At 38.2% G+C, this 25,492-nt stretch overlaps 1 protein-coding gene across 4 annotated transcripts in view; it reads right to left on the bottom strand.

Moving 5' to 3' along the window:
* The window catches only part of nr5a2 (nuclear receptor subfamily 5, group A, member 2), a 204,680-nt gene that overhangs the window by 76,450 nt on the left and 102,738 nt on the right, over window positions 1-25,492 (bottom strand). For all 4 annotated transcript variants that reach the window (XM_028811054.2, XM_028811055.2, XM_028811051.2 and 1 more), the window contains one exon: window positions 1,377-1,524. In XM_028811054.2, the coding sequence (XP_028666887.1) occupies window positions 1,377-1,524 (148 nt within the window). The remainder of the gene's footprint in view (window positions 1-1,376; window positions 1,525-25,492) is intronic.

Here is a 25,492-nt window from a genome sequence, read left to right as displayed (position 1 = left end):
TAGTTTGAGAATCAAACGCCTTACAGATCATAAGCTGACTTCTTCCATATATACTAACCAAACACCTGCATCGTCTGCAACAGAGAAATGACAATTCCGGGATGCTGACCATAATATGGTTTTCTAAGTCATCTTCTATCCAATGTCTGTGTTGTTTTACCCTTTTTAATCTTTTCTTTTTATTTTCCAGTTTCAGATATGACTTTTTCTTTCCACTTAGGCCAGCATCCCAGAGTTGACTTTTCACTGAGGTCCACGTGCTCTTCAACTTCTCAGAAGGATAGTTACAATGAGAAGCTATTCAGGCTGTCAAAGGCAGTATTGCTCACAATTACAGACATCACAGTGAAGTAGAGTGGAAGACAATACATTATATAAGAATGACTCCAAAACGCATTCTTACAGCTACTGTTCAAACATTTCCATAAACAAAACTGCAATAGGATATCCCTGTTCTGTCCTCCTGCCATTCCTGCTTTAAAATTTTATCATTTCCAATGGGCAAGATTTACTTTCATGTTGACTGTAGGAAATTTATAGCTGCAAGTACAATATACTCTACACAAGCTGCTTCTTTCAGATGAAAATGCAGATATATACCAACAACAATATGCAATCATGCTTTAGGTCAACACAGTATGGGATTCAAGCAATTTAAGTTCAATCCAGTTTAGTTTTGTGCAGAACTCTTCACTGAGGGCAGGCAATTAAAGCAATTAAACTGAGCAAATTATGGAGCGAATAAAGCAATTAAATGGAGGTGACTCTGCCTCGGAAATGATTTACACCATACTAATTCTTCAGCGAAAGCTAGCTAGCTTTTTAAGTCTAATATACCATGCATAGCAAACCCTGGTTTATTCACCAAGAATTTAGTAATTTAGTAAAAATCGAAAAACTCACATTAAGTCAATACTGTATTGAACATTTTGAAATAAATCAGGGTGAATGTGTGTGAAGGAGGACTTATCTCTGATTGATTCTGTGGTGAATGTACCATGACTTGCAGGTCAGATTTTCAACACCAATGTTGAGTACTTACGCCAACATGATATATTCAATTCAAGGATTGTACATAAGTGGTGGCAAAATTTAAAGAAGCCCAGTGTATTCAGGCATAAATTTCCAGCAACAAAACAAAGCAGAAAGGACCCTATGGCCACAAACACTACAAACGTTGGCTTGATTTAAACTATTTAATGCTGTACAGACAGCACCCAAGTTGGAATGTTTCAACTAGTACTTTCAGGAGTGGCTGTCATTTTAGAACACTTACAAATTTCTTAACCATAATTCATGATAAAATAAATAAAACAAAAATAAAAAAGCACATTTGGTGAAATGGGAAGATGTTTGTGCTCCCAGTCACTTCTTACCTAGGCTGAAAAGAACGAGAAACTTGAGGCACACAAACTCTCGCTGGTCGAACTGGAGTGAGCGCAGCTTGGCCACCAGATCTTGTGCGTGTCTCATGAGGTTATTCAGAGTAGCGCCAGCTTGGGACACTATTAGTGAGTAATCCACCTTAAAAAAATAAATAACATCAGGGTCAGCTGTTTGGGAAATAGTTAGGAAAGTACAAAGATTACACCAAACTAAAACTGCACAAAAGGCTCATAGGGAATAGTGCCTCGCTCCAACTTTATTTCACCTTGGATTTTTGAAGTCAGAGTGAAACTGTAGACTAGTAAAAACAAGAAATTAATGATATGCAATAAGCAACACAAACTTGTAATACACATACAGTATAACTTCAGTAGAATAACCATTCGATTACACAAGTTAACGATACTAACAAATAAACTTAACTCATATCTACATGACATATATAACTATAAATACATGTATTTTAACTGGCTAGTTTAAATGGTTGCTCTTAGACCCTGCTCTGAAGCGATTAACAAATATGGTGAATGATTAACAGAAGACACATTCTCGGCTTGCCAAACACATTGTCTACTGTCTTAGTCAGTTCCTATTTTCTCTTCCTTTCACCTATTTGCTTGAATATTCATAAAGCAGTGCTGTCATATGTAAATAGAAAACAAAGAACCATTCTTCGAGGTAGAATATATATTACTGTTGAAAGAATTTTCATGGTAATAATTTTTACATAGTAGATAAATAATTTTACAAGCAAGTTTCATGAAACAAATTACTTACTGATGTCATCTACTGTATCTACCCACTGTACACTACTGTATCTTCCTGCTTTTTCATTATAAGGTCCCAGGGTCATCAAGTAGAAGACATAAATCAACTCTGGAAGTGATACCACTACATTTCAGGGTACACTCATGACAACACCTACACCTATTAATTCAGGGGCAAATTAGAGTCACCTATCTGCCTAACAAGAACATCTTTCTGAAGTGTGAAGAACAATGGAGTACTAAGAGAAATGGAAAAATGGCAACTTCCAGAGAGACCATGACAGTCGGTAAATTATGCATTTTCTTGTTGTTAAAAAGCTCCATTTTAGCTCACAAGCAGGAATTGAACTTTGCACCCCTAAAGATTCTTGTGAACATCCCTACCACTGAGTCAGCAAAGCCAAACTGACCAATCAGACTGTTTGAAGGCACCAGACACAAACATCACACAAGACATATATACATATATAGTTACACACTTGCACATGGGAGATGGTTTACAGGCTCAAATGGTGTAATTTCTCAGCTGGACCAGGGGTTGGCACTACCTTCCAATACTGTCTCCTTTTGTCCCTCTGCACACCAACAAGACTGTACCTCTCAGTAGCACATTTTCTGACCCACCCTCTGGTGACGTCACTTCTCACACCATATAATGATGTCCTATACAGTCCAAAAAACAACTCTACAGACATCACTTTCTTTTCTAGCCTCCCGAAACCCCACCTGCTTGTGCAAAATATATACAGTCGACCCTTGATATACGACCGGCCTGACATGCGAACAACTTAACTTGGTTTACGACCAAAATTTTTATTTTGAATTATGACCAACGTCTTGCGTGACGACCCGAATGCGGTCACGTATATCCGCTTTTGCGGTTGTAAACAAACAGCCGAGAGCGTTTGTAAGCATCAGTCGGAGCCCAGATACATGTGTTTGTGGACGTAATTTCAGTCAGTGCAGTGATTTATATAACTTATTTCGATAATTGCTAAGGAAGGAAGAGAAAGTAACAAAGGTAAAGAAAACGATCACAATCGAAACGAAGAAGGAAATTGTGCGGAAATATGAGAGTGGCGTTCGTGTGACCAATCTCACTAATATGTACAGCATGTCGAAATCCACCATCTCGACAATTTTACAAAGAAAAGATTTGTATAAGGAAGCTCCTTCCAAACAATAACCACCTTCCATTTCATTCTTCTCCTCCTTCCTTCCTGCAAGCCAAAGATGTCATCTTAAATGGCGAGTACAGTATGAAATTGTTGTTTCTGGTAGGCTAGGCACTTTTTATAACTTTTTGGTTAATACATTAGAAAAATTATTGGTGTTTTTGGTAAATTATTCACATTATACAACCCTTTTCTATTAAAAAAAAGTTAAGTAAGTGTTGCTGTGGGCGGTTCGGAACACATTAAGGGCATTTCCATTATTTCTTATGGGAAAAATAGTCTTGACTTACAACCAACTTGAGTTACAACCAGCCCTCGCGAACGAACTGAGTTCGTAAGTCAAGGGTCCACTGTGTGTATATATATATATATATACCAGAGAACCTATTTGTTAACCAGTTCCATTTTGAACTCCGTTCTGTAAAGATGTGTTTTTCTGTTTTGCATTTTTCAGCATATGAGGTGACCATCCCCAAACCTTCTTCTTGTCTTCTGAGGTCCTCGTCACTCATGCGCCAGTTTCGGGGCATGTTCCTTACCACGGCTTAGCTAGCGAATGAGAGAACTACTTAACGGATTTAAATCGAGTTTTTTTCTATAATTTGCTTGAACATTCCGGTTGATTTTGCCACCTCTCTCATCGCACTAAGTATCATAGTTCACTTGCAGTACCGATTTATTTGCGCAAATCCAAGAGACACGCAGCAGGCCAAGGGGAGGGAGGGGGACCTCCTCACTCATGCACTCATGCACCAAGCCTTGGGGCATGTTTCTTACCTCTGCTTAGCTAGCGAATGAGAGAACTACTTAACGGATTTAGATTGGGTTTTTTTCTACCGTTTTCGTGAACATTCTGATTGATTTTGTGACTTCTCTCATTGCGCTAAGAATCATAGTTCACTTGCAGGAGTGATATATTCTTGTTAATCCGAGACAGAGGCTGCGGGCCAAGGGGAGGGGGAAGAATGACGTCAGGAATAGGGAGCTGGGTGGGCACCTCCTCACCATCCTGTTTCACTAATACGCTGGCGGAGCTGCGTGGCTAGTATACTGTATACTGTATATATTATCATGCATGTGTGCCAGAGGGTTAGCTCCCTAGTTCGTCTAAATTCAGGACGAGAGGGGATGCTGTTGCTCCTTTTACACAGCCTCAAGAAACCACCACTTGAGTAGGGCACTGAACCAAAGGAAGCCATGCTTTTTCTTTGTCTTCTTAGAGAGTCAAGGCTGGGGGGCTGTCAGAAGACAGGGCCTGTTAAAGCCCATTGCAGTGCTTCTTGTGTGATTTTGGGCTATACAAAAATAAATTGTATTGTATTGTATTCTTCCGGTAAACCTGATATAAAAAGATAGCGTTCCCGGAAGGCTGTGTCTCATTTCGATGCTGACCTTGCTTCTGTGCATACCTAATCCAGAGCCAGTAACTTGTTGTTCGAAAGTGAAGGACTGTATTCTCTAAAAGGCATATTGAGGAGGCACATATTTTTTGTTAACTTTCTTAATTTTTGTTCCAATTAAACAGGGTTTTGAACAGTTGGCACCCCAAGCATCTGGCTTTGCCCTGCTATTTGTTCTCCCTGTTAAGAGGCTTGCAAAGGTGCATCAATGACAGGTACTAAACTGGCAACCTTTTGATGCTCATTTTAGGTAAGAATAATGTAAATGATCGGTATCGACAGACAATTTATCCATGAAGCTCTTTGCCATGGCTACTGCATTTAGTAGATTCACTTCACTGCCAGTCCTTTTTAACCAAATGAAACAATACCATGGAGTCGTCAAAACTTACATGTCTAGGTCGCACCATCGATTAAAGCAAGCAGGTCATTTCCAGTTTAGCTCTTACAGCAAGAAAGGAAACTCAAAAACAAATTTCACACCCAGAGGAAGAAGTGGCTTGATGCCTGCATCTTTTGTAAGGACAGCAGGTTTTTCTTCCCTTTCTTTTCTCAACAGGCTCCAGCTTTGCATATTTTTAAAACTCAAGTCTATGTAATGCAGGCAAGATATGATTTGGCTTCCCATCTCTACAGGGAACTAAATAAAGGAAAAACCAACGGCAGCCTCATCAACATCAAATAAACAGAGGCTTCGTCTTCTCTCGGACATTCGCATTCTCCATGAGGAGGAATGTTAGCAGGCCCCTGGAGGTCCGGGCTCTGATACCAGGCCTCTCACTGGCCCCATGGCCCATAGCTACTCTTTCAGGTGCACTTAATATCTGCAGCAACAGCAAATTTGTCTGGGAGGCAAGTCCTTAGCTGCCACTCACTGTAAGCAGACCATATTAAATTTTTATATTTATTGACAATTCATTACCATAATTGACTGCGCCAGGGTTTCTGGAAGAAGGTAGACGGCTGCCTCCTAAGCACAAGAATGGGTCCCCTGAGCAGGATTTGCAATTAAAAATGAGGCAGATTGGAATTTATTTATTGTGTAAATATGATGAGTAGAATTTTTTAGTCTAGGCAGGAGAATTTGAGATGCACACCGGGTTTGTTTTTTTTTTTTTAAGGGCTTAAAAAATTATGAGTCAGTGAAAAGCAGACCCCCAAAGGTGTCAATCAATTTGCATAAAATCAACTGTGCATGAAATAACTTCAATGAGCGCCCTGCCTCACACATATCACGCTCTGCGTCTTCCTGTTCGTAAGAATAACGGTGCTTGTTGGAAGAATTCTCTGGGAATAGTGGCTTCGATGGTGTAAATAGTACAGCCAAAAAGACGTGCATAATTTGCCGTCGCCATTTAACAGATGTGAGTTCACTGAAAAACACACTCATAATTAACGGTAACAAATCCAATAATGGATTCGCCAAGAAACTGAAAATCACTCCAATTAGCCTGCTGCGTGAAAAATCTAAAAAAGAAGATACAAACAAATCTCATTATATATATTTTTGTAGGTTGTTAAAAAGGGTTTGTTTGGTTAAAAAAAAATTTACATGTAAGAAAAAGTGAACGTGCTTGTAATAAGCTTGTTTGTCTCTAGTGCTCAAGCGACACTCTTTGAAGCTGCATTGTGTTAGTGAATTAAATAGACTGGATCCCACCAATTTCTGCTTACAGGATATTGTTTTATATCATTTCTAATTTACTCTGTATGCTTTCATTTATAATTAATTTTTTTAAGTATTATTATCATCTTTTTTTTCAGTTTGTGCTTTGTCCTTAGGGCTTATTGTCCAATGGTCAGGAATTTATAAGTATGTGGGCAGCTCAAAGAAGGGAAATCTTCTGCATCTGGGCAGCACTGACTTTACCTGGCAGTTATTTTTATTATTATTGTGACCTCAGGATAACATTTACTGGTATATGTTTTATTTTTAAATTATATAGATATATTTTATGCTTAATCATACTGCAAATTTTGTAGTATCCATTTTTTCAATACGCAATGAAGTGTGCGTTATATGTGAATTATTATGATAATAACAATCATTAGGTGAACAAAAAAGCTGCTACCTACTTAATTTTCACTGAGTAGCCAGCACTCCTGAACAATTACATTTAATAGCATAATATTCTCAAACTGCTTGATGCAGTTCAGGGTTGTGTGTGCATGCACTAGAAGAGGTTGCCTTGGCTGCACTAAATGGTGTGTCAGTCCATCACAGGAGCTACTCCCACATATACTCACATTCAGTGATGATATCTGCCATGGCTTAAACATCAGCTAAAACAATTAATGCGGCTGCCTGTCTATGAAACTGGGAACTCTGGGCTTTGTGGATATATATTGAGGGCTGCCTGTTGCAGTGCATGAAGGAATGGCTTGAAGGTTGTCTGCCTGAGGGTCTGGTTTGAAGTGGTATTTCTTAACAGGAAGGATGAATCCGTACTTCTGACAAGAGAGTAAGCCGTATCGTGTAGTATATCTCAGCATGAAACACACTATAAACGTTTAATAATCAGTTTTCTCGCCCACCTTTCCAGTTAATGTAGAGTGGTGATGTGTTGCGTGTCGATTTGATTAGCACATGCAAATAAGAATTTCATTATAGTTTGTACACCTATTAACCCCATAATGGTCACAGGGGCTAAAGTTTATCCCAGCCACATGGGGCAGAAATTTCAAATTCACCATAGATGGGGAGCTTGCCCATTGCAAAGCTCAATTGCTCATAGACAGTGTCGTTTCTACATTAAGGGCAAGTGGGAGCACTGCGCCCATCTTCCTGCAGAAGGCGCTGCTCTGCAGATTTTAAACAAGGCAGTAAATTAGCTCCCAAATTTAAAACATTGTTCAAATGTTTATATCTGCTATGTTACAGAGAGGGTGTGTTACCCAACTTACATTTATTTTCCTTTTTTTGTGTCTTCTTTGTTTATTCCAAATAATATTTTTATGTGTTTATTGTAATTATGCACATTTTGCCAATATTCTTCCATTTAATTATTATTTACTATGAATTACTTGTTCTCCTGTATCTTTTGTGTTTTGTGGATGGCAGCCCCCCAAAAGCCAGTGCCACCCTGATGTCACAGCTGTAAGACCACCCGCACCCCCTTAGTGGTTTGTTGTGGTTAATTGTGAATATTTGAAGAAGTTCATTATTTTAGGTCTGCATTTTCTTGTTCTGTCTTTTGAATTTTTGGGTTTATGATTGCTGGGTTTTGGATTGCTTATTTTGAATAGTCTTTTTAGGCAAACCTTTGGCCTTTTTTCTTGCCTTAAGTAATGTTTTCACTTTCTGTTATTGAATTCAAACAATCCTTTTTAAAATAAAGATTCTTTGTGGTCTTGTTCCTCAGGTCAAGGATTTATTTTTGGACAATTTTAAACTTTAAAAGGCTGTTCCCATTTCTGGGGCCTGGACAGGCTGACGTCTACCAGTAGAGCTTGGGGTCAGGCTGCCAGGGGTGATGCCTATCAGTAAAGACTCTGGCCTGGTTTGTCCCTAGTGCTTCATGCCTGTTTCCAGCTTGCCTAACAAAATAATATGTTGATAGATATGTGTGATTTTCTACAATGTTATTCAGCCTAAATGTCATTATTACTAGTGTTTGCAGCCTAATACATTGTGAAACACCAAGTCTTTCCTTTACTCCCTCACTCCTTCACATTAAGTTTATTGGAGGCCATGTCTTTCATCAGATGATGCTGTCTTCCACAGCTTAATCCACGTGACTCCAATGATCTTCTTTCTGTGATGTCCACTGTCTAATCATTGCTACGTGTACTCACCTTTCCCAACTCCATTTGCTAATCCAAGCTAGACTCCTTTACCTGAGATCATGAGCAGCCACATATCCAGGCCAATAGATTTAAGCAATGAAGCGCCTCTGATAAGTGCTTAGTGTAAGGATAAGGATTGTTAATGACTTGCAGGGGCACAAATAGGGGGTTAGAGGGGATGCATTGCATAGGAGCTCATAATGGTGGGGGCCCATAAAGAGCCTTGCTCATCAGTTAGTGACTGATTAACTACATCATTCTGTCATCATGAGGGATGCCCTCTACGACAACAACAACATTTATTTCTATAGCACATTTTCATACAAACAATGTAGCTCAAAGTGCTTTACATGACGAAGAAAGAGAAAAAAGACAAAATAAATAATTAAAATTAGAGAACACTAATTAACATAAAATAAGAGTAAGGTCCGATGGCCAGGGAGGACAGGCTGGAGAAAAAAAATAAAATCTGCAGGGGTTCCAGTCCACGAGACCACCCAGCCCCCTCTAGGAATTCTACCGAACATAAATGACCTCAATGAGTCCTCATTGAGTCCTCTACACCAGTCACACCAAATATAAGAATATTACTAATTCTTTTTTTAAGGATTTTGCACATTCTCATCAAATCTTGGTGCATTTTATCACTATTTCCACCAGACTTTCAAAAGATGTTTAATTTTGGAATCCTAATTGACCAACGTGAGTGTCAGCATGTGAGTGTGATAATGAGACCTGGGAAGAACTCCTCTTGTCTAAGGATGGCTGCAGGAAATGCTGCTCTGTACTCCAACTTCATGTGATCTTGAACTGAATTAAGCAGATTCAGAGATGGGTGGATATAGAATATGACAAGATGTTATTGTGCTTCTAACGCATACTTCCAGGGACCCAGCTTATATTGCTTATATTATATCTACAGGACAATACTAGTTAAAATTAAAAATGTTCAGATATTCACTCTAAAATGTGCTGTTTCACTAATATGCATACTTTTATTTATTTGTTTCTACCTGAGGGAACTAAACGATCCCAGTAGTAATGGACACAAGACAGGAACCTGTGCTGGACTGGGTGTCAGTGCAGGACAAATTAGAGTTGCCAGATAACCTAACCTGCATGTATTTGGGATGTGGGAGAAAATGAAAGTACACAAGAAAAAAATACAGGGAAACCATGTCAGCTCTGTACAGACAGTGACTGGACCGGGATTTGAACCCAGAATTCTGGAGCGGTGTCCCTGACGTACTAACCACCGGCCCTCCAATTTTTCATGTATTCAACTTTTACATTTTGATAGGGGCAGAGCTGACGTGTCATTTGGTGACATGTGAGTTAGTTCACCTTGTAAAGTGATGCTAAAAGATGCTACATTATTATTGATATAATGCTGCATGCAAAATGTATATACTCATATTGTTACATTTTTATTATGAAATTGATTAATTTGTTTTTCTAAAAATCACTTTCTGTCTACAGCTATACTTGAGTTGATAGTCAAGTTGGGGAGCATGCACCAGTACAGTGTGTTGCCGCACCCACTACACATCGAAACAGCTCGGGATCCCGGTTGGCAACCCTCCTGGCAGACACACGGTCCAGTCCTACCCTCCAGAAATGACCCTCTATCTGCCGCAGCCAGGTGTTATGTGGGCGACCCCTTGGCCTGGTCCAGCCACTTGGGTCCCCAACCATGAGGATCTAATGAGCCGGATCACCCTCAGGGAAACGCGTCACATGGCAGTAGTGCCATAACTGACGCTCCCTCACAATGCAGGTAATGTGCCTCATTTGGGACTCCATGAGCAACCGCTCATTGGACACAAAATCAAACCAATGGTACCCAAGGATTTTCCGGAGAGACACAGTACTGAAGGAGTCCAGTCTTTACCTTAGGTCACTGGATAATGTCCATGTATCACAATCATATAGTAAGACAGGAAGCACCAGGACTCTAAAGACTTGGACCTTCGTCCTTTTGCATAGATATCAGGAGCGCCACATGACCCCCCATGCTCTCCCAATCTGTCTACTGACTTCATAGGAAGAGTCACCAGAGACATGAATGTCACTGCCAAGGTAAGTAAACCTCTCAACAAGGTCGACACTCTCTCCGCAAACAGACACACTGCTGATGGCTGTGCCTAAGAGGTCATTAAAGGCCTGGATGTTGTTTTTTATCCAGGACACTCACAAGCCCAGACACTCAGACTCCTCACTCAGTCTCTCGAGCACCCCGATCAGAGCCTCCATTGACTCCACGAAGATCACAGCATCGTCAGCAAAGTCAAGATCCGTGAATCTTTCTTCACCAACAGATGCCCCACAACCGTTGGACCCCACGACCTTATCCAACACCCCGTCCATACAAGCATTGAACAGAGCAGGAGCAGAACACACCCCTGACGAACACCAGAATCAACTGGGAAAAACACAGAGGTCCTGCCTCCACTCTGCACAGCACTCACAGTACCAGTGTACAGGCCGGCCATGATATCCAGCAACCTCGAGAGGATCCTGCGAACCCTTAGGATATCCCACAGGGCAGCTCAATCAACTGAGTCGATATCCCCATGGGACATTGAGTTGATAGATAATTTGGTTAAAAATAAATAAATGAAATTTAAAAGTCATATGCAAAAGTAAAGGAACCATAAAGTTAGTAAGCTCAGCTAAACAAGCCTGTTCAATCAAGTGATAAAATAAATTGTAAGATAATCAACAATAAGAGCCAAAGACCAAGTAAAGTCTACAATGCAAATGTAAGAAACCAAAGCACTTTGAAGTAAGCCGGCCTCAGGTGGAGCCCGTTAGTCTGGAGAGGAGGACTTGAATCAATGCAGTCTACATACTGTCTTTCTTTGCAACATGTTCATATGACACATCAATATGTTTTGATATGCATTATATTACTAGAGCAAAATGTATCTTCATTAAAAGACAAAAAATGAAAAAAAAACGTGCATTGAGGGGAGCTTGTGACTGCAGTACGTATGAAACCTTTATAATGCAGTCTTCACCTGTTTTAAAAAAAGTGAAACTTCAAGGTCCATTTTTGGTAGCTTTCACCTGTTTTTGAGACTCATGTTGGTGTAGTTATCCATCCATCCATCCATTTTCCAACCCGCTGAATCCGAACACAGGGTCACGGGGGTCTGCCGGAGCCAATCCCAGCCAACACAGGGCACAAGGCAGGAAACAATCCTGGGCAGGGTGCCAACCCACCGCAGGGTGTAGTTATTGTAATATAAATAATAATAAAATTGAAAAATTAAACAGCAGCTCCACTAAAGGATGATTAATCACGTGGCATTCCTGTTGTAACCGTCTTGAAAGCAGACAGTGGTTTTGGAAACCAACAACTTTGGGCATCCACAAAACATACTCTAGAACAGGGGTCACCAAGTCCGGTCCTGGAGGACTACCGTGGCTGCAGGTTTTCATTCTAACCTTTTTTTTTTTAAAATGAGTGCCATGTTTGTGCTGCTAATTAAGTTTTTGTGAATTCATTTTAATTGAATTGCTTTATTAAGATTTTTTCTGCTGAATTTCTTCATTTTTTTCCTTAAACGGCACCCAAACAGAAATGAAATGTGATGTGAGTGAACCAACAGAAGACCAACTAAATCAGGGTCTCAAACTCCAACCAGTTACTTAATTAGGAGACGATTCTTGTTGTTAATTAAACCCGTTCTTTCATTCCATGGATTGCTGCTGCTCTCATTGTGTAATAGCAGACATTTCCAAAATTGTTGATTTTCTCTTTTCTAAGAGCCCTGTTAAAATGTTTTGTGGACCTCAGCAGATCGACATTCCTGAGACCTTTATCTTTCTTTATTTTCTGATATTGTTTGATAGACACCAGTTGTTTTGGCTCATTTTGTATCTCATTATTGTCTGGCTAGTAATTAAGGAAAAAGAAACAATTGAGGGGTCTGAGTCTTCAAGAACAAGTCAATTAAAACAAATTCAAAAGAAGTTAATTAGCATCAAAAACAGGTCACTAATTAAGAAAAGGGTTAGAATGAAAACCTGTAGCCATGGTGGTCCTCCAGGACCAGACTTGGCAACCCCTGCTCTAGAAGGTCAAAATGTGGTCAAGTAAACTCGCTGAGGGGATTACTAGGAACACCTGTACACCTGCTTGTCCATATAATTATCAAATCATCCAATCATGTGGCAACAGAGCAATGCATAAAATCACGCAGATGCAGTTCAGGAGCTTCAGTTAATATTCACATCAGACACCAGAATGGGGAAAAAATTTGATCTCAGTGATTTGGACCACCACATAATTGTTGGTGCCAGACGGGCTGGTTTGAGTATTTCTGTAACTGCTGATCTCCTGGGATTTTACAACACAACAGTCTCTAGAGTTTACTCAGAATAGTGTGACAAACTAAAAACCTCCAGAGAGTGGCACTTCTGCAGATGAAAAGCCTTGTTAATGAGAGAGGTCAGAGGAGAATGGCCAGACTGGTTTGAGCTGACAGAAAGGCTACTGTAACTCACATGACCACTCTGAACAACTGTGATGAGCAAAAAAGCATCTCAAGATGTACAACATGTTGAAGTTTGAGGTGGATGGGCTACAACAGCCAAAGACCACGCCAGGTTCCACTTCTGTCATCCAAAAACAGAAAGTTTAGGCTGCAGTGAACACTTGAAGACTGGAAAAGCATAGCCTGGTCTTATGAATCTCAATTTCTGCTGAGGCACTTAGATGGTAAGGTCCGAATTAGGTGCCAACAGTATGAATCCATGCACCCAACATACCTTGAGTCCATAGTCCAGGATGATGGTGGTGGAGTAATGGTGTGCGGAATGCTTTCTTGGTGCACCATAATTCCAATCAGTCATTGCTTGAATGCCACGACCTGTTTCGAGTATTGCTACATCCCTTCATGGCCACTATTTACCTATCTTCTAATGGTTACTTCCTACATGATAATATATCATGACACGAAGCAAAAGTTGTCTCAAACTGGTTTCATGAATATGACAATAAGTTCAGTGCTCATCAGTGGACTTTCCAGTCACTGCATCTGAATCCAGTAGAACACTTTTTGGATGGGAGATTCACAGCATGAATGTGCAGATGATGCAATCTTGTCAACGTAGAGCAGAATCTTAAAGGAAGGTTTCCAACATCTCGTGGAATCCATGCATCCGTGAATTAATGCTGTTATGAGACCCAAAGGAGGCCCAAACTAGAGTTAATATAGTGATCCTGGGGTTTTGCTTAGTGAGTATATACTGTATATGTATGTTTTATAAAAATCACACAAATACAGTAGCTTTTGGTCCCCATACAAATTTCATCTCTCCAACTACTGAACCTGACAAATTCATTTTTGAGTCATGAGAATCCAGAGCCTGCCCAGGCTACAGTGGGTGGGAGGTTAGGATGAGCCTTAGGAGGAGAAGGAGTCCATCTGAGTTCACTCACTCATTCTCACATATTGCATGTAATCTTAGAAAAGTAAAACATTGAGTTAAACTCATATTAGTGTTTGCTTAATTTCAACAGAACATAATTTTTTTTCATAGTCATAGACAATGGTACAGTATAGGCTTTCCCCCCTATAAGTTAGTATGAGATAGAACTTTCTTGCTATAACAAGATACAGTGTATTAATTGAGTCAGTTGATGTTTAGAAGAGGTCTCGGTACACAGAGACTTAAACGACCCATTTTTAGCTTAGAAATGGGATAGCCATACAGTTTTCTGACCGTTTTGAAATGGTTCAGAAACGTTTTGAAGTGATGTGCAAAGATTAGAAATGTAACAAGATTTAAAAGCTTTGAACAGAACTTCTCTTAAACAAGAACTTTTCTAATTTTTGCTATTTTAATCTTTTCTTTTTTGCGTGAACTGTTTTACTTTGAATTTTAACTAAAACTTTTAAAAACAAAGATATTTTTTTCTGTGGAATCATTTCAACACGTCAGACTTTTGTTGAATTCCATTTTTTATGCTAGAGCTGCTGAACTTTGGTAATTTTGGGAAAACGCACCTACATTGCATTTACCTTATCGTATTTTGATAGATCACAAATGTTTCAAATATCAAAATATATGTATTCTTTTGATTTCCTTTTTCTGCTTGCTGCATCTTAATGTACTGTATCTAATACTGGTCAAAAGAACATTCTACTTTTTCCAGTTTTATTCAAGTGTAACCAGTTCAAGTCTAGTGAATAACCTGAAATAGCACAAAGGTAAGTGGTTAATTGCAGTTAAATAAAAAAAATTAGGTTACCAAAAACTGAAATAATATAATTTTCAAAGAAGTCCTAGAAATGGAAGTTATTTAAACGTTCTTAAGTTTATGCAAACAATTCCTACAGGTGTCCCAACTTTTGCTGATTACTTATAAATCCTCAGTCAGTATAAATGCAGTGCTGCACCCTCTAAAGCATCATTTGGGCAATATTGCACTGTATATTGGGATCATAGGGGTTACAAAAGGCATTATAATCTTTTAAAGTGTAGGAGTTTCTTTAGCTGGATTACTAAAAAGCAAAGGTGTCAGTGAGTACGGTTTCCATCACCATCAAAATTAAATTGAAAACTGGGGGAATTTACCAGAAACGGGTCTGGTGGCCCTAAAGCCACAACAGAATCAGAGGACAAGGTTCTGAGAGTCAACAGCTTTCATATTAGCACCTCACAGGACAACAGCTTCAAGCACAGCTTAATAACAGCCAAAGTAAGCAAAGCGTCACTTTCAATTGTGAAAAGAAGAGTTGGAGCTACAGGTTTGACAATTCAGTAAGAAAGCCATTGCTAAAGTTATAAGAACACCCCCATTTACCACTTTTATTGAAATGTATACATTTTAATATGGCACAGAAAATAAGACTGACTCTGAAGTGCAATATGCAGGTTAAGGTAATGGACAGAGAGATGGGTTTAGTAAATGTATGGATAAACGCACACACAAATGCACTCGGCACTCTGTTAACATAAACGGGAACAATGAGGTGATGCACTCTTGCCATACAAGAGTATTGAAACAAAAACAAGGCTCACCGTCAATAAAAGCACATTACACAAGGCGGTCAGAAAAATCTTAACTTGCTCACTGCCTTCTGCTTCATACTTTGCAAGCTGAGTGCAGAAAAATAATAAATAAATAAAATTAAGTAACAGTTTCACTTCAAGACAGGGATTGGCAATTTTATTAAATCATCCATTAACTTGAAAAAGTGCATGCGTGGGAAAAAGCCATCAATTTCCCAAACCAGTTTATGGGTTGTGGGCAGCTGCTGCATATCAATCTAATGTGTGTGTCTTTCAAATTTAGACCAAAAATCAGAGTATATGGAGAAACACTCGGACACATATGGCAACAACATGCACACCTCACAAAGAAATGGACTTGGCTGGGATTCGAAAACAGCTTCATGTAAAGGTGAGGCAGCAGCAGCAATGAAAGGCCATGGAACAAGGATCTTTTAGTATTATTATTATTATTATTATTTTTAATTCTTAGATCCGTGCAGCGTATTTGTGCTGCTCTGTTTGGGCTTGGTCAGCTGCTACCATAAAAGACACATTGCTTACAACTATGGGATGTGGTGTGAACATCAGATATAAATTCCTCTTTTATTATTTATACTGGTCTCTTCCTTTCAGATATTATGCTTTGTGTAAACATTTTGTAAAAATGTGGAGACACACTACTATATTTTCATTTAATAATGGTGATTTTTTTTTCAATGAAAATGAGAAAATGGTCTGCATCCGAACTTGTGTTTTAAAATTGTTTACGAAAGTATCTCTGTCCACAGCAACATGGCAGAAAACACATACAGTAATCCCTCGCTACTTCACGGTTCACTTTTCACGGATTCACGACTTCATGGATTTTATATGTAAGCATATCTAAATACTGTATATAACGCGGATTTTTCGCTGCTTCGCGGGTTTCTGCGGACAATGGGTCTTTTTACTTCTGGTATTTGCTTCCTCAGTTGGTTTGCCCAGTTGATTTCATACAAGAGATGCTATTGGCGGATGGCTGAGAAGCTACCCAGTCAGAACACGCAGTTAAGTTCCTGTGTGCTGCTGATTGGCTCAGTGACGGAGTGCTGCATTAACCAGGAAGTCTCATCTCACTCATTCAGCATTAACGTGCTCTTGCTACTGCATTCAGGGGATTATCACCTTCATCGTCATCATTTTTACTGCGCAGCATATTCATCACCATCATCACGTCATATATAGCGATGTGTACTTCGCTATACAGTAAGTGTAAACTTATCTACCGATTTCATATTGCTTAGCAGTTGTCCCTGTTATTAATAGAGTAAAGGGTGGGTTGTAAACAATACAAGGAGGGTTTAACAACGTCCAAATACACGTTAAATAATTAAATAAATATGGTGTCCCTACTTCGCGGAAATTCAGTTATCGCGGTCGGCCTTGGAACCTATCTCCCGCGATAAGTGAGGGATTACTGTACTGTATAATGTAGACATTCACCTGCACTGGGCATTAGCATTGGTGGAAAAATCTTCAAAAGGTACAGTAATGCCTCTGGACAGAGGGTTTACTGTAATCTGAAAGCTTTATACTGTATGCAGCATTCAAACTGTACAAAATGCAATTTAAGGTAAGCAACACAACAAGGACCGTGAGAAGCAACTCCTCTGTGTCTGCCATGCTGGAGTAAGGTTTTCTTCCACGTAGGGTTACCACTCTGGGAATGAGACATTGTAATGAGCAGGATCCAATCAGGGAAGGGCTACTTAATAAATATGAACCAATCAGAGTGCAATTAGAGTCTGTGTTTTCACCCATTACAATGCCAAGCCAGTGTTTTCAGAAGTATATGGCCCTGGAGAACTTTTTCAAAAGTCTCAGTTTTTAGGGGTTGAAAATGCTGAGGTAGAGTGGAAGAAAGATGAAAACAGAGACTAATGTCTTCATTTTTAAAAGGAAACAGACTAGTGTGGATAAAAGTCAAACAGGAGAGACTACCATTTTCCAATGATGAGAGAAATTGGCTCAGATACCTCTTAAAAGAGGTGACAGTAGAGAATGGGGGCCCATTTACAGATGTCAGAGCTTGTGAACGGACTTAAATCATACGGACACTATAGCCAATTAGGATGGACTTTTGATCTTACTTGTAATGCTTAAACTGACTTTGTGAATCCATTGTCCAGACGGTATATAAAGCTTTGGCTCAGTCCACATGGCAAAGCTTTCGTTCCTGCAGTCACTCCAATCACTCATTTGCAGTGTATTATGAATTGCTTTGTAAAGCCCTTTGTGGTCGCTATGTAAAGCTCTATATAAAATAAATATTGATTGACTGTTTGATGTATTTAATTCAGAACCACTGATTTAATTTTATCAAATGCATAAATCACATTTTGGAATGCACACTGCTGTCATGAATGACAAATCAATAACATTTAACAGCCAGAGTGCAGCTCTTCATGATACTCTATAGCTTTCTCGATAGGACAATTAAAGTTTACATCTATAAAGTGGAAATGTGCAATATTAGCCCTAAGATGCTTAGCAGTTAGTTTACACATACAGTAGAATATACAAATATGCTGGAATGAAAAAGGAGAAGGTGTAAGTACCATGGGTTTAGTACAGTTATATTTTTAAAAAAATCATACAGAAGGATTATGGGAATACGCATAATTATCTACCATAATGTGTGTCTGTGCAGTTGCTATGTTAAATGCCATTTGATATGGGATTCTAGGTTAAGGTTTGGGTGAGGTTTGTAATGCGCCATCTGTTGGAATTAAAAATGCCATGCAATTTATGACTACATTCATTACAAAACATATTCCAATAGATGACACACTGAAAATGGTAAAGTTGAATATGTCCAACAGAGTGTATCAGTTAGATAGGCAGAAATCAGCTTATCCACTTTAGCAAAAGCATAAGTATCTACTGTATAGGTGTGTATTGAAGTATCTGTGGATCCATCAGGTTGCTAGGGTTAGGAAGAAAATAAAAAAATAGGTGAAACATTAAGTTAAAGAAGTGTCACAAAAATAAAAAAATGGAACAAAAATACCAAACAAGTGTCTAGAAATTACAAAATTGGTCTCATCTTCCTATTCTGTTTTCTGATGTTATATTACAGCAACAGCAGCATAGTAGCAACTTTCTTACACCCGCTTGGCCCAAGTGAATGAGGTTTATTGCTGTAATGTTAATCTTTGTATGGTGGGTAATGGATCAGTGGAAGTAACCATAAATGAACGTGCATGGTAGGAAACCAAAGCCCCAACAAGACTAGGCTAGATTTACTAAACCAGGCCAATGCAGTAACAACCACTGTCACAATTTCCCAACAAAACACTTCTGACTTTGAATGGTCAGATCAACAAATGACACTAAGAAGAACTTGGTGAAAATGGGTGGCTCTACCCCAGTGGTTCTCAATCTGTGGGGTGGGCCCCCCTAGGGGGGCATGAAGTAACAAAAGGGGGGCGCGAAGATGTGAAAAAAAGTAAACAAGAATCAAAATTATGAAAAATACATCTATTGAAACCAAAACAAATTAACTTAAACTACATTCTGATACTAGAAAAATAAATATAGAGTTAGATAAATGTCGATAAAAGTTAAGTAGGTGTAATAAAATATGCATCTATGATATATCATTAATTAAAAAAGAACAATTTGGTATTAGTGGGCTCCTTTAAAAAAAATGTTAGGGGGTGCGAGATTAAAACTGTTATGAAAACTCAGGTCGCAAATACCTAAAGGTTGAGAAATGCTGCTCTACCCAATACGGAACTGGCCGCCATAAGGAAAAGGGATTGGGGGCATATTATTATACCAGACCAAATAGAAAACCCATATATCAAATAAAAAACATGAGGTCTACATTAATCTTAGATTTCGACCTGTCTTAAAATAGGTAGCACAGCTAGTGCTTTATATATTTGTATAACAATTACCAAATCATAAGTTAAGATATGCTACCTCATAGCGCTTGAAACCTACTAATTATTGTCATTTTATCTGTTTTTATCTTGCTTTGCCTTTGTTTAAACTTTTTCATGTAGCACTTTGAGATTTACTAAAGTGCCCTATAAATAAAATGCATTATTATTATTATTATTATTATTATTATTATTGAAACCCCCGATCTTTATTATCTGTGTAGATTTCACCAGGTCTTGGTCTGGGCGTCCTTTAGGACAGGGCTGTCAAATTCTGATTCTGTTTGGTGGCAGTGGCTGAAGGTTTTCATTTCAGCTCTTTTCTAAATGATTAACCAATTCCTACTGGTAATGGAACACATTTCTTTTGCTTTAATTGACTTGCTTTTCAAGATACTTGTTTCCAATAATCATCAGCTTTCAAATAATAATGAGATGTAAAGCAAACAAGTGTAGATGACCAGCTAACCGGGTGTGTGTGTGTGTGTGAGTGTGTGCTCAGACTGGTTCCTGCATGGAAAGCCACCATTTTTGATGCAAATGATTCCTTACTTATGCTATCTCTGGCTGTTAAATGGAACTTGTTATTAAAATGCAAATGGATTACTCTTATTTTGCCTCACAAGACATTTCCAGCTCTCTTGATTTTACTTTATTTGAGAGCACATTGTTTTGGGATCCAAAGGTGATCACTAAGCTGGCATGCACTTCTTTTATTTTCAAACTTAATACTTACTGTACATACCTGCATTGGGTCATTTACCTCACCCTGCAGATTTAAGGCAGAAACTGACTTGAAGGAGGAGTGGTGGTTTAAAAGTAAATTAGTTTTGGGTTGAAACATACATAAAAGGATACATAGGAACTTGGAAGGCTTACACTTCAGTCACAAACAGGCAGCAGTCTCCTGTTCAGGACAATTCATTGAATCCATTTGTTGTTGTTCCTGCGGTTTCCATTTTACTCTCTGGTGTCTCGCAGTTTTCAAATGCCAGTATACCCCGAGCTGTTTTGTGTGAAATTTACTCGCCTGAGCTGCATGTTTGACATTTTGATGAGTTTTTATATTAACGATTTTTATGTCATTTAGTGTAAAACGAACTCAGTTTTCAAACTTCCGCGCGGTGTTTCAAAGTCATGTCCCACATCTCAAACCCTCGCAATTATGAACTCCTTGGTGTGGGTGAATACGTGAAGTGATTGTGTCCTGCACAGGACTGGCGACCAGTTCATGCTTGATTCCTGCCTGGTGTCCGCCAATGCTGGGAGAAAAGACAATGACTTTAATTAAAACTGGATCGATTGACGCATTTAGCCATTTTTTAAAAAAAATCTCGAAGTGGGATAAATCTACCGACAGGATGATTTCGTGGCTGTCTGGAGAGTTCTATTTATACGACTCTTAAGGCACCGATTAAATTTGCTGCATTGCCACACTTTATTTAATACTTTATTTAATATTTTTTCTCCCTATATTATGGCAGCGCTCTGACAACGCTGACCTCGGAAAAATCGCATTTTCACGGTGGCGCGCGCACCCATAATTCATTCTGTCAAACTACCGTTCACATTTTACTATTTGAAATTTCCAAGCAAAGTATATCAAAAACTGTAATGGAATCTTATAGCTGAGGAGGTCGCTCCTTTTGGTGAACGTGTCGCTTCGTTTTTTCGCTCATCCACTTGTGCGTTTGTCCAAATTCCTTTGTGAAGACCGCTCACCAGCCTTTCCCCCACGAGTCATCTCCCCGTGGGTCCCCGTGCTGTTTCAACTGAAATGCAGCCAGGGACGAACAAAAAGGGGAGCCTTCCCTGATGTTACATGAGTAGCGCAGCGCAGCCCCTTCTCCACTCCGGCACGTGAAGAATAGAGTGGAGCGCGCAACTGCCTAATGTGACCCTAATTGATCATTTGTGTTCTATAAATATCATTAGCACACGAGGCAGTTTTCGGGCATGTAGATGGAGATTCATTTTGATGATTTGTACATTACTGGATGGCTGTCACTCTTAACCCGCAGTAAAATAGCAAGAGATAATGAAACAGGTCGAGAGCTTCCTTTTCCCTGCTGAGCCCCTCAACGCCAGCTGTTCATTAACCAAAATATGCAAATAGTGAAATACTCCACACGTCCCACGGTGCCGGGCTCACATTTCACCGGCTAGTCTTTCTTTCTTTCTTTCTTTCTTTCTTTCTTTCTTTCTTTCTTTCTTTCTATCAAAATAATCCATATTTGCATTGGATCAAAAAATTACAAAGACAAATATAGATACTCCAATTTGATTACATCAACTTATTTAGTGAATGATTTTATTTAAATCCACAGAGGCCATATACTGACACTGTATCTAATACAGTGCCTTTCATATTTATATATCTAGATATGCCTATGTACCAAATACCAAAAATATACTGTAATAAAGCACATTTGTTGTTAATCTATGTAATATTGTGCCTTTCATATATATCTAGGTTTATACTGTAATTAAGCACATTTCTTATTAATGTATGAAATATAGTGCCTTTCATATTAATCTAGCTATATACTGTAGTAAAGCCCATCAATTCTTAATACATGTAATATAGTGCCTTTCATATTAATCTAGCTATATACTGTAGTAAAGCCCATCAATTCTTAATACATGTAATATAGTGCCTTTCATATTAATCTAGCTATATACTGTAGTAAAGCACATCAATTCTTAATACATGTAATATAGTGCCTTTCATATTAATCTTGCTATATAGTGTAGTAAAGCATATCAATTCTTAATTCATGTAATATAGTGCCTTTCATATTAATCTTGCTATATACTGTAGTAAAGCCCATCAATTCTTAATACATGTAATATAGTGCCTTTCATATTAATCTAGCTATATACTGTAGTAAAGTACATCAGTTCTTAGTACATGTAATATGGTGCCTTTCATATATGTAATATTGTGCCTTTCATATATATCTAGGTTTATACTGTAAGTAAGCACATTTCTTATTAATGTATGAAATATAGTGCCTTTCATATTAATCTTGCTATATACTGTAGTAAAGCACATCAATTCTTAATACATGTAATATAGTGCCTTTCATATTAATCTTGCTATATACTGTAGTAAGCACATCAATTCTTAATACATGTAATATAGTGCCTTTCATATTAATCTTGCTATATACTGTAGTAAGCACATCAATTCTTAATACATGTAATATAGTGCCTTTCATATCTATCTATCTATCTATCTATCTATCTATCTATCTATCTATCTATCTATCTATCTATCTATCTATCTATCTATCTATCTATCTATCTATCAATGGCACAAAGGAGAAATAAAAATGATAAATGTGACCGAAGTTCACCATCCTTGTCTCAGTGCATGTTCCTTGTGTGATGATTTGAAAGAATCATTTCCTGCCTGGCCTCTAGTTTCAGACACAATAATTAAGATAATCTCTAAGAATGCAAGCACCTGATTTTTCAAGAGCAAAGTCAAAGTAGCCAAAGAAGGCCGAGTGGACGGCCTTGGAGTTATTCAGGACCACGTTAAATTCAATGTAAATCTTGTGAATTCTCTTGTTCATTGCCAATGCCACAATATGTACTTTATTAATATATGTACCTTACATCAAGAAATTTACTTTAAAATCTGTTAATAAAAAAAATTATGCAAGTTAATTTTTGACTCCAGAAACTGATGTTTTATTTGAATCTAATCACTGTGTATGGAGTAAGAGGGGCTATGGAGCATTGGAGGAGAAGGAGACTTAAAGTGGTCATATTAAACTGCTTTGAACGTATGTGCAGAGTATACTTGGGACCTGAGGGGATGATGGATTAAACTTTGTACTTAATAATATCGATGAAAATTAACATCACAGTGAAGTTTCTGTCTTCATGTTACCCCAAGTTGCATGTTATGTTGTAGAATATTTAGTTTTCAAATTTTCTAATCATATAAATATTTTTTTTGTGCAAATATCTAATTATTGTGATGCTTTCAAAGTTGCCTTTCTATGCAGTTTACTGACTGAACCTGCTGTGAAAAGTTGTACATTAAAGTAAATTAAATTGTTTCTTTAGGGAAAGAATGGTTTCCTACATTTGGCTCCCTGAGGCTGTGAAAGTTCCTCAGTGTTTCTCAAAACGCCTGCCATGCATTGTGTCAGATATGATTTCAAGTGCCTAAGCTCAGGCACTTGATCTTTCTGGGAATGGAGAACATGCTGGATTGCCACAGACGTTTGTGTTGTACCTGCTGTATTGTATCATTTATTGATTTTTGTTGCTGGTTACTTCCAGAGTATGCACAGTCAGCAGTCTTTCACAGAAACTCTGTGTTCTCTTTGTGTTTTTCAACTTATTTTGCTGATTTTAACTAACTTGAAGATTAAATTTGATCTGGCTTCAGTCTTGTTACTGACATTAGCCACTAGAAAACTATATAAATGGATTTTAAATTTAATAAGGATCTGCTGCTGTCGTCACAAACCCAAACACTGACACATCTCAGCTGCCTTTCAGACAAGCTGCAAACTTGGGAGAAGTCACAAGGAGAGTGAAGAGGATTTGAAGGCTACTTGACATCTGCAACATCAATGTAAGAAATGTAAGAAACACTGACAAGATAAAAGGGTGGGTTGTATTAAATACTCCCGTAATCAGCTACTAGCACTGTGATCTTGAGTGTTTCACACTACCACACAAGTTGTTTGTCCAAAGACAGAAACTAAAAAGAGCTTGAGAAGGAATTAAATGAAGACAAAAAGGAACTGGTCTGCCATTTATTGAGCAATGTTTGATTGCTTTCAAATAAGATGGATGAGCTGTTTGCTCCTCACTGGTTGTGATGTGTATAGGTACTGTGGCATCATATTGTATGTATTACAAAGATCTGGCTGAAGCCTGATATACCTGTCACTTGATTAAGGCTGGATTGACTTCATCATATTCAAGAGGAGAGAGAACCAGTGTATTGTGGAAAAAAGCCATCTGGTCTTCTATGTGAATGAGGAATGGTAAACAGGGTATATCACAGTTCACTACAGTTACAGACATTGAAGTTCTCACTGTCAGAAGTTGTCCATGTTATTTGTCCAGGGAGATAAGTTACATCATTCTTATTGATGCTTATTTTCATCCTTCTACTTTGTAGTAAATGTAAGCGCCTGCCTATTTGAAACTACCACTTAACGAGTTCTATGATCCTATGTTCTATGGTCCTGTAAAAATACAAAAACTAGAGGAAAATATACAATAATAATGTGGCAAAATCTCCCCACTCAAAATATTGTAATGGTAAACTACAGAAAGCAGAAACTGCATGGATGTTTTACTACCTGAATTGACTACAGCAAGAACGGACAAAATTTAATATTTATCATTCCAAATATCCAAAAAGTAAATGGCCAACATAAAATAAGAAACCTAAATAGCACAAAATAAAATAATTCACAATTCCCAAATTAAAAAAAAAAATTTACAAAATTTTTAAAATATAAAAGGAAAGAACAGACCTTAAGAAATGGCATGAAACCGAACAGGGTTAGGGTTAACAAAAGTTAATGTCACTGCACGTGAGCAATGACAACAAGTGCTTACTATAACCCTAATAAAGCCTAATGACAGCACCCGAGAGAAACTTAATGTTATAATAGAATTGCCTCAAAATAAAGAAAAATAAACAAAACTAACAAAAGGAACAGAGAAACGAATAACAACATGATTACAAAAAGTGTAAAACGAAACATCTCATGAAGAGCAGGGAAAATAAGACACAAAACACAACTCCACAATAAGACCTACAGCAGACCATAACAACATGCAAGTGTAATAATTTAATGCATATGGCAGATTTGTTATTTCAATGTCCTTAAACATCCCTTACCCAAGTAAAGTTCAACCAAAGAGATTGGGAAATGCGTAACGGTGTTAAGGTTGTAGATGTGTAAGTGCACAGCCATTAAAATGTGCAATTTAGATTTGTTTACATATGCTCTTTTAAAATGATACTGTAATAATAGACACATTGTACATGTGCATTTTCA

Source organism: Erpetoichthys calabaricus, chromosome 10, assembly GCF_900747795.2.
Source record: "Erpetoichthys calabaricus chromosome 10, fErpCal1.3, whole genome shotgun sequence".
Lineage (NCBI taxonomy): Eukaryota > Metazoa > Chordata > Cladistia > Polypteriformes > Polypteridae > Erpetoichthys > Erpetoichthys calabaricus.
This window is presented reverse-complemented; position numbering and strand designations above follow the sequence as displayed.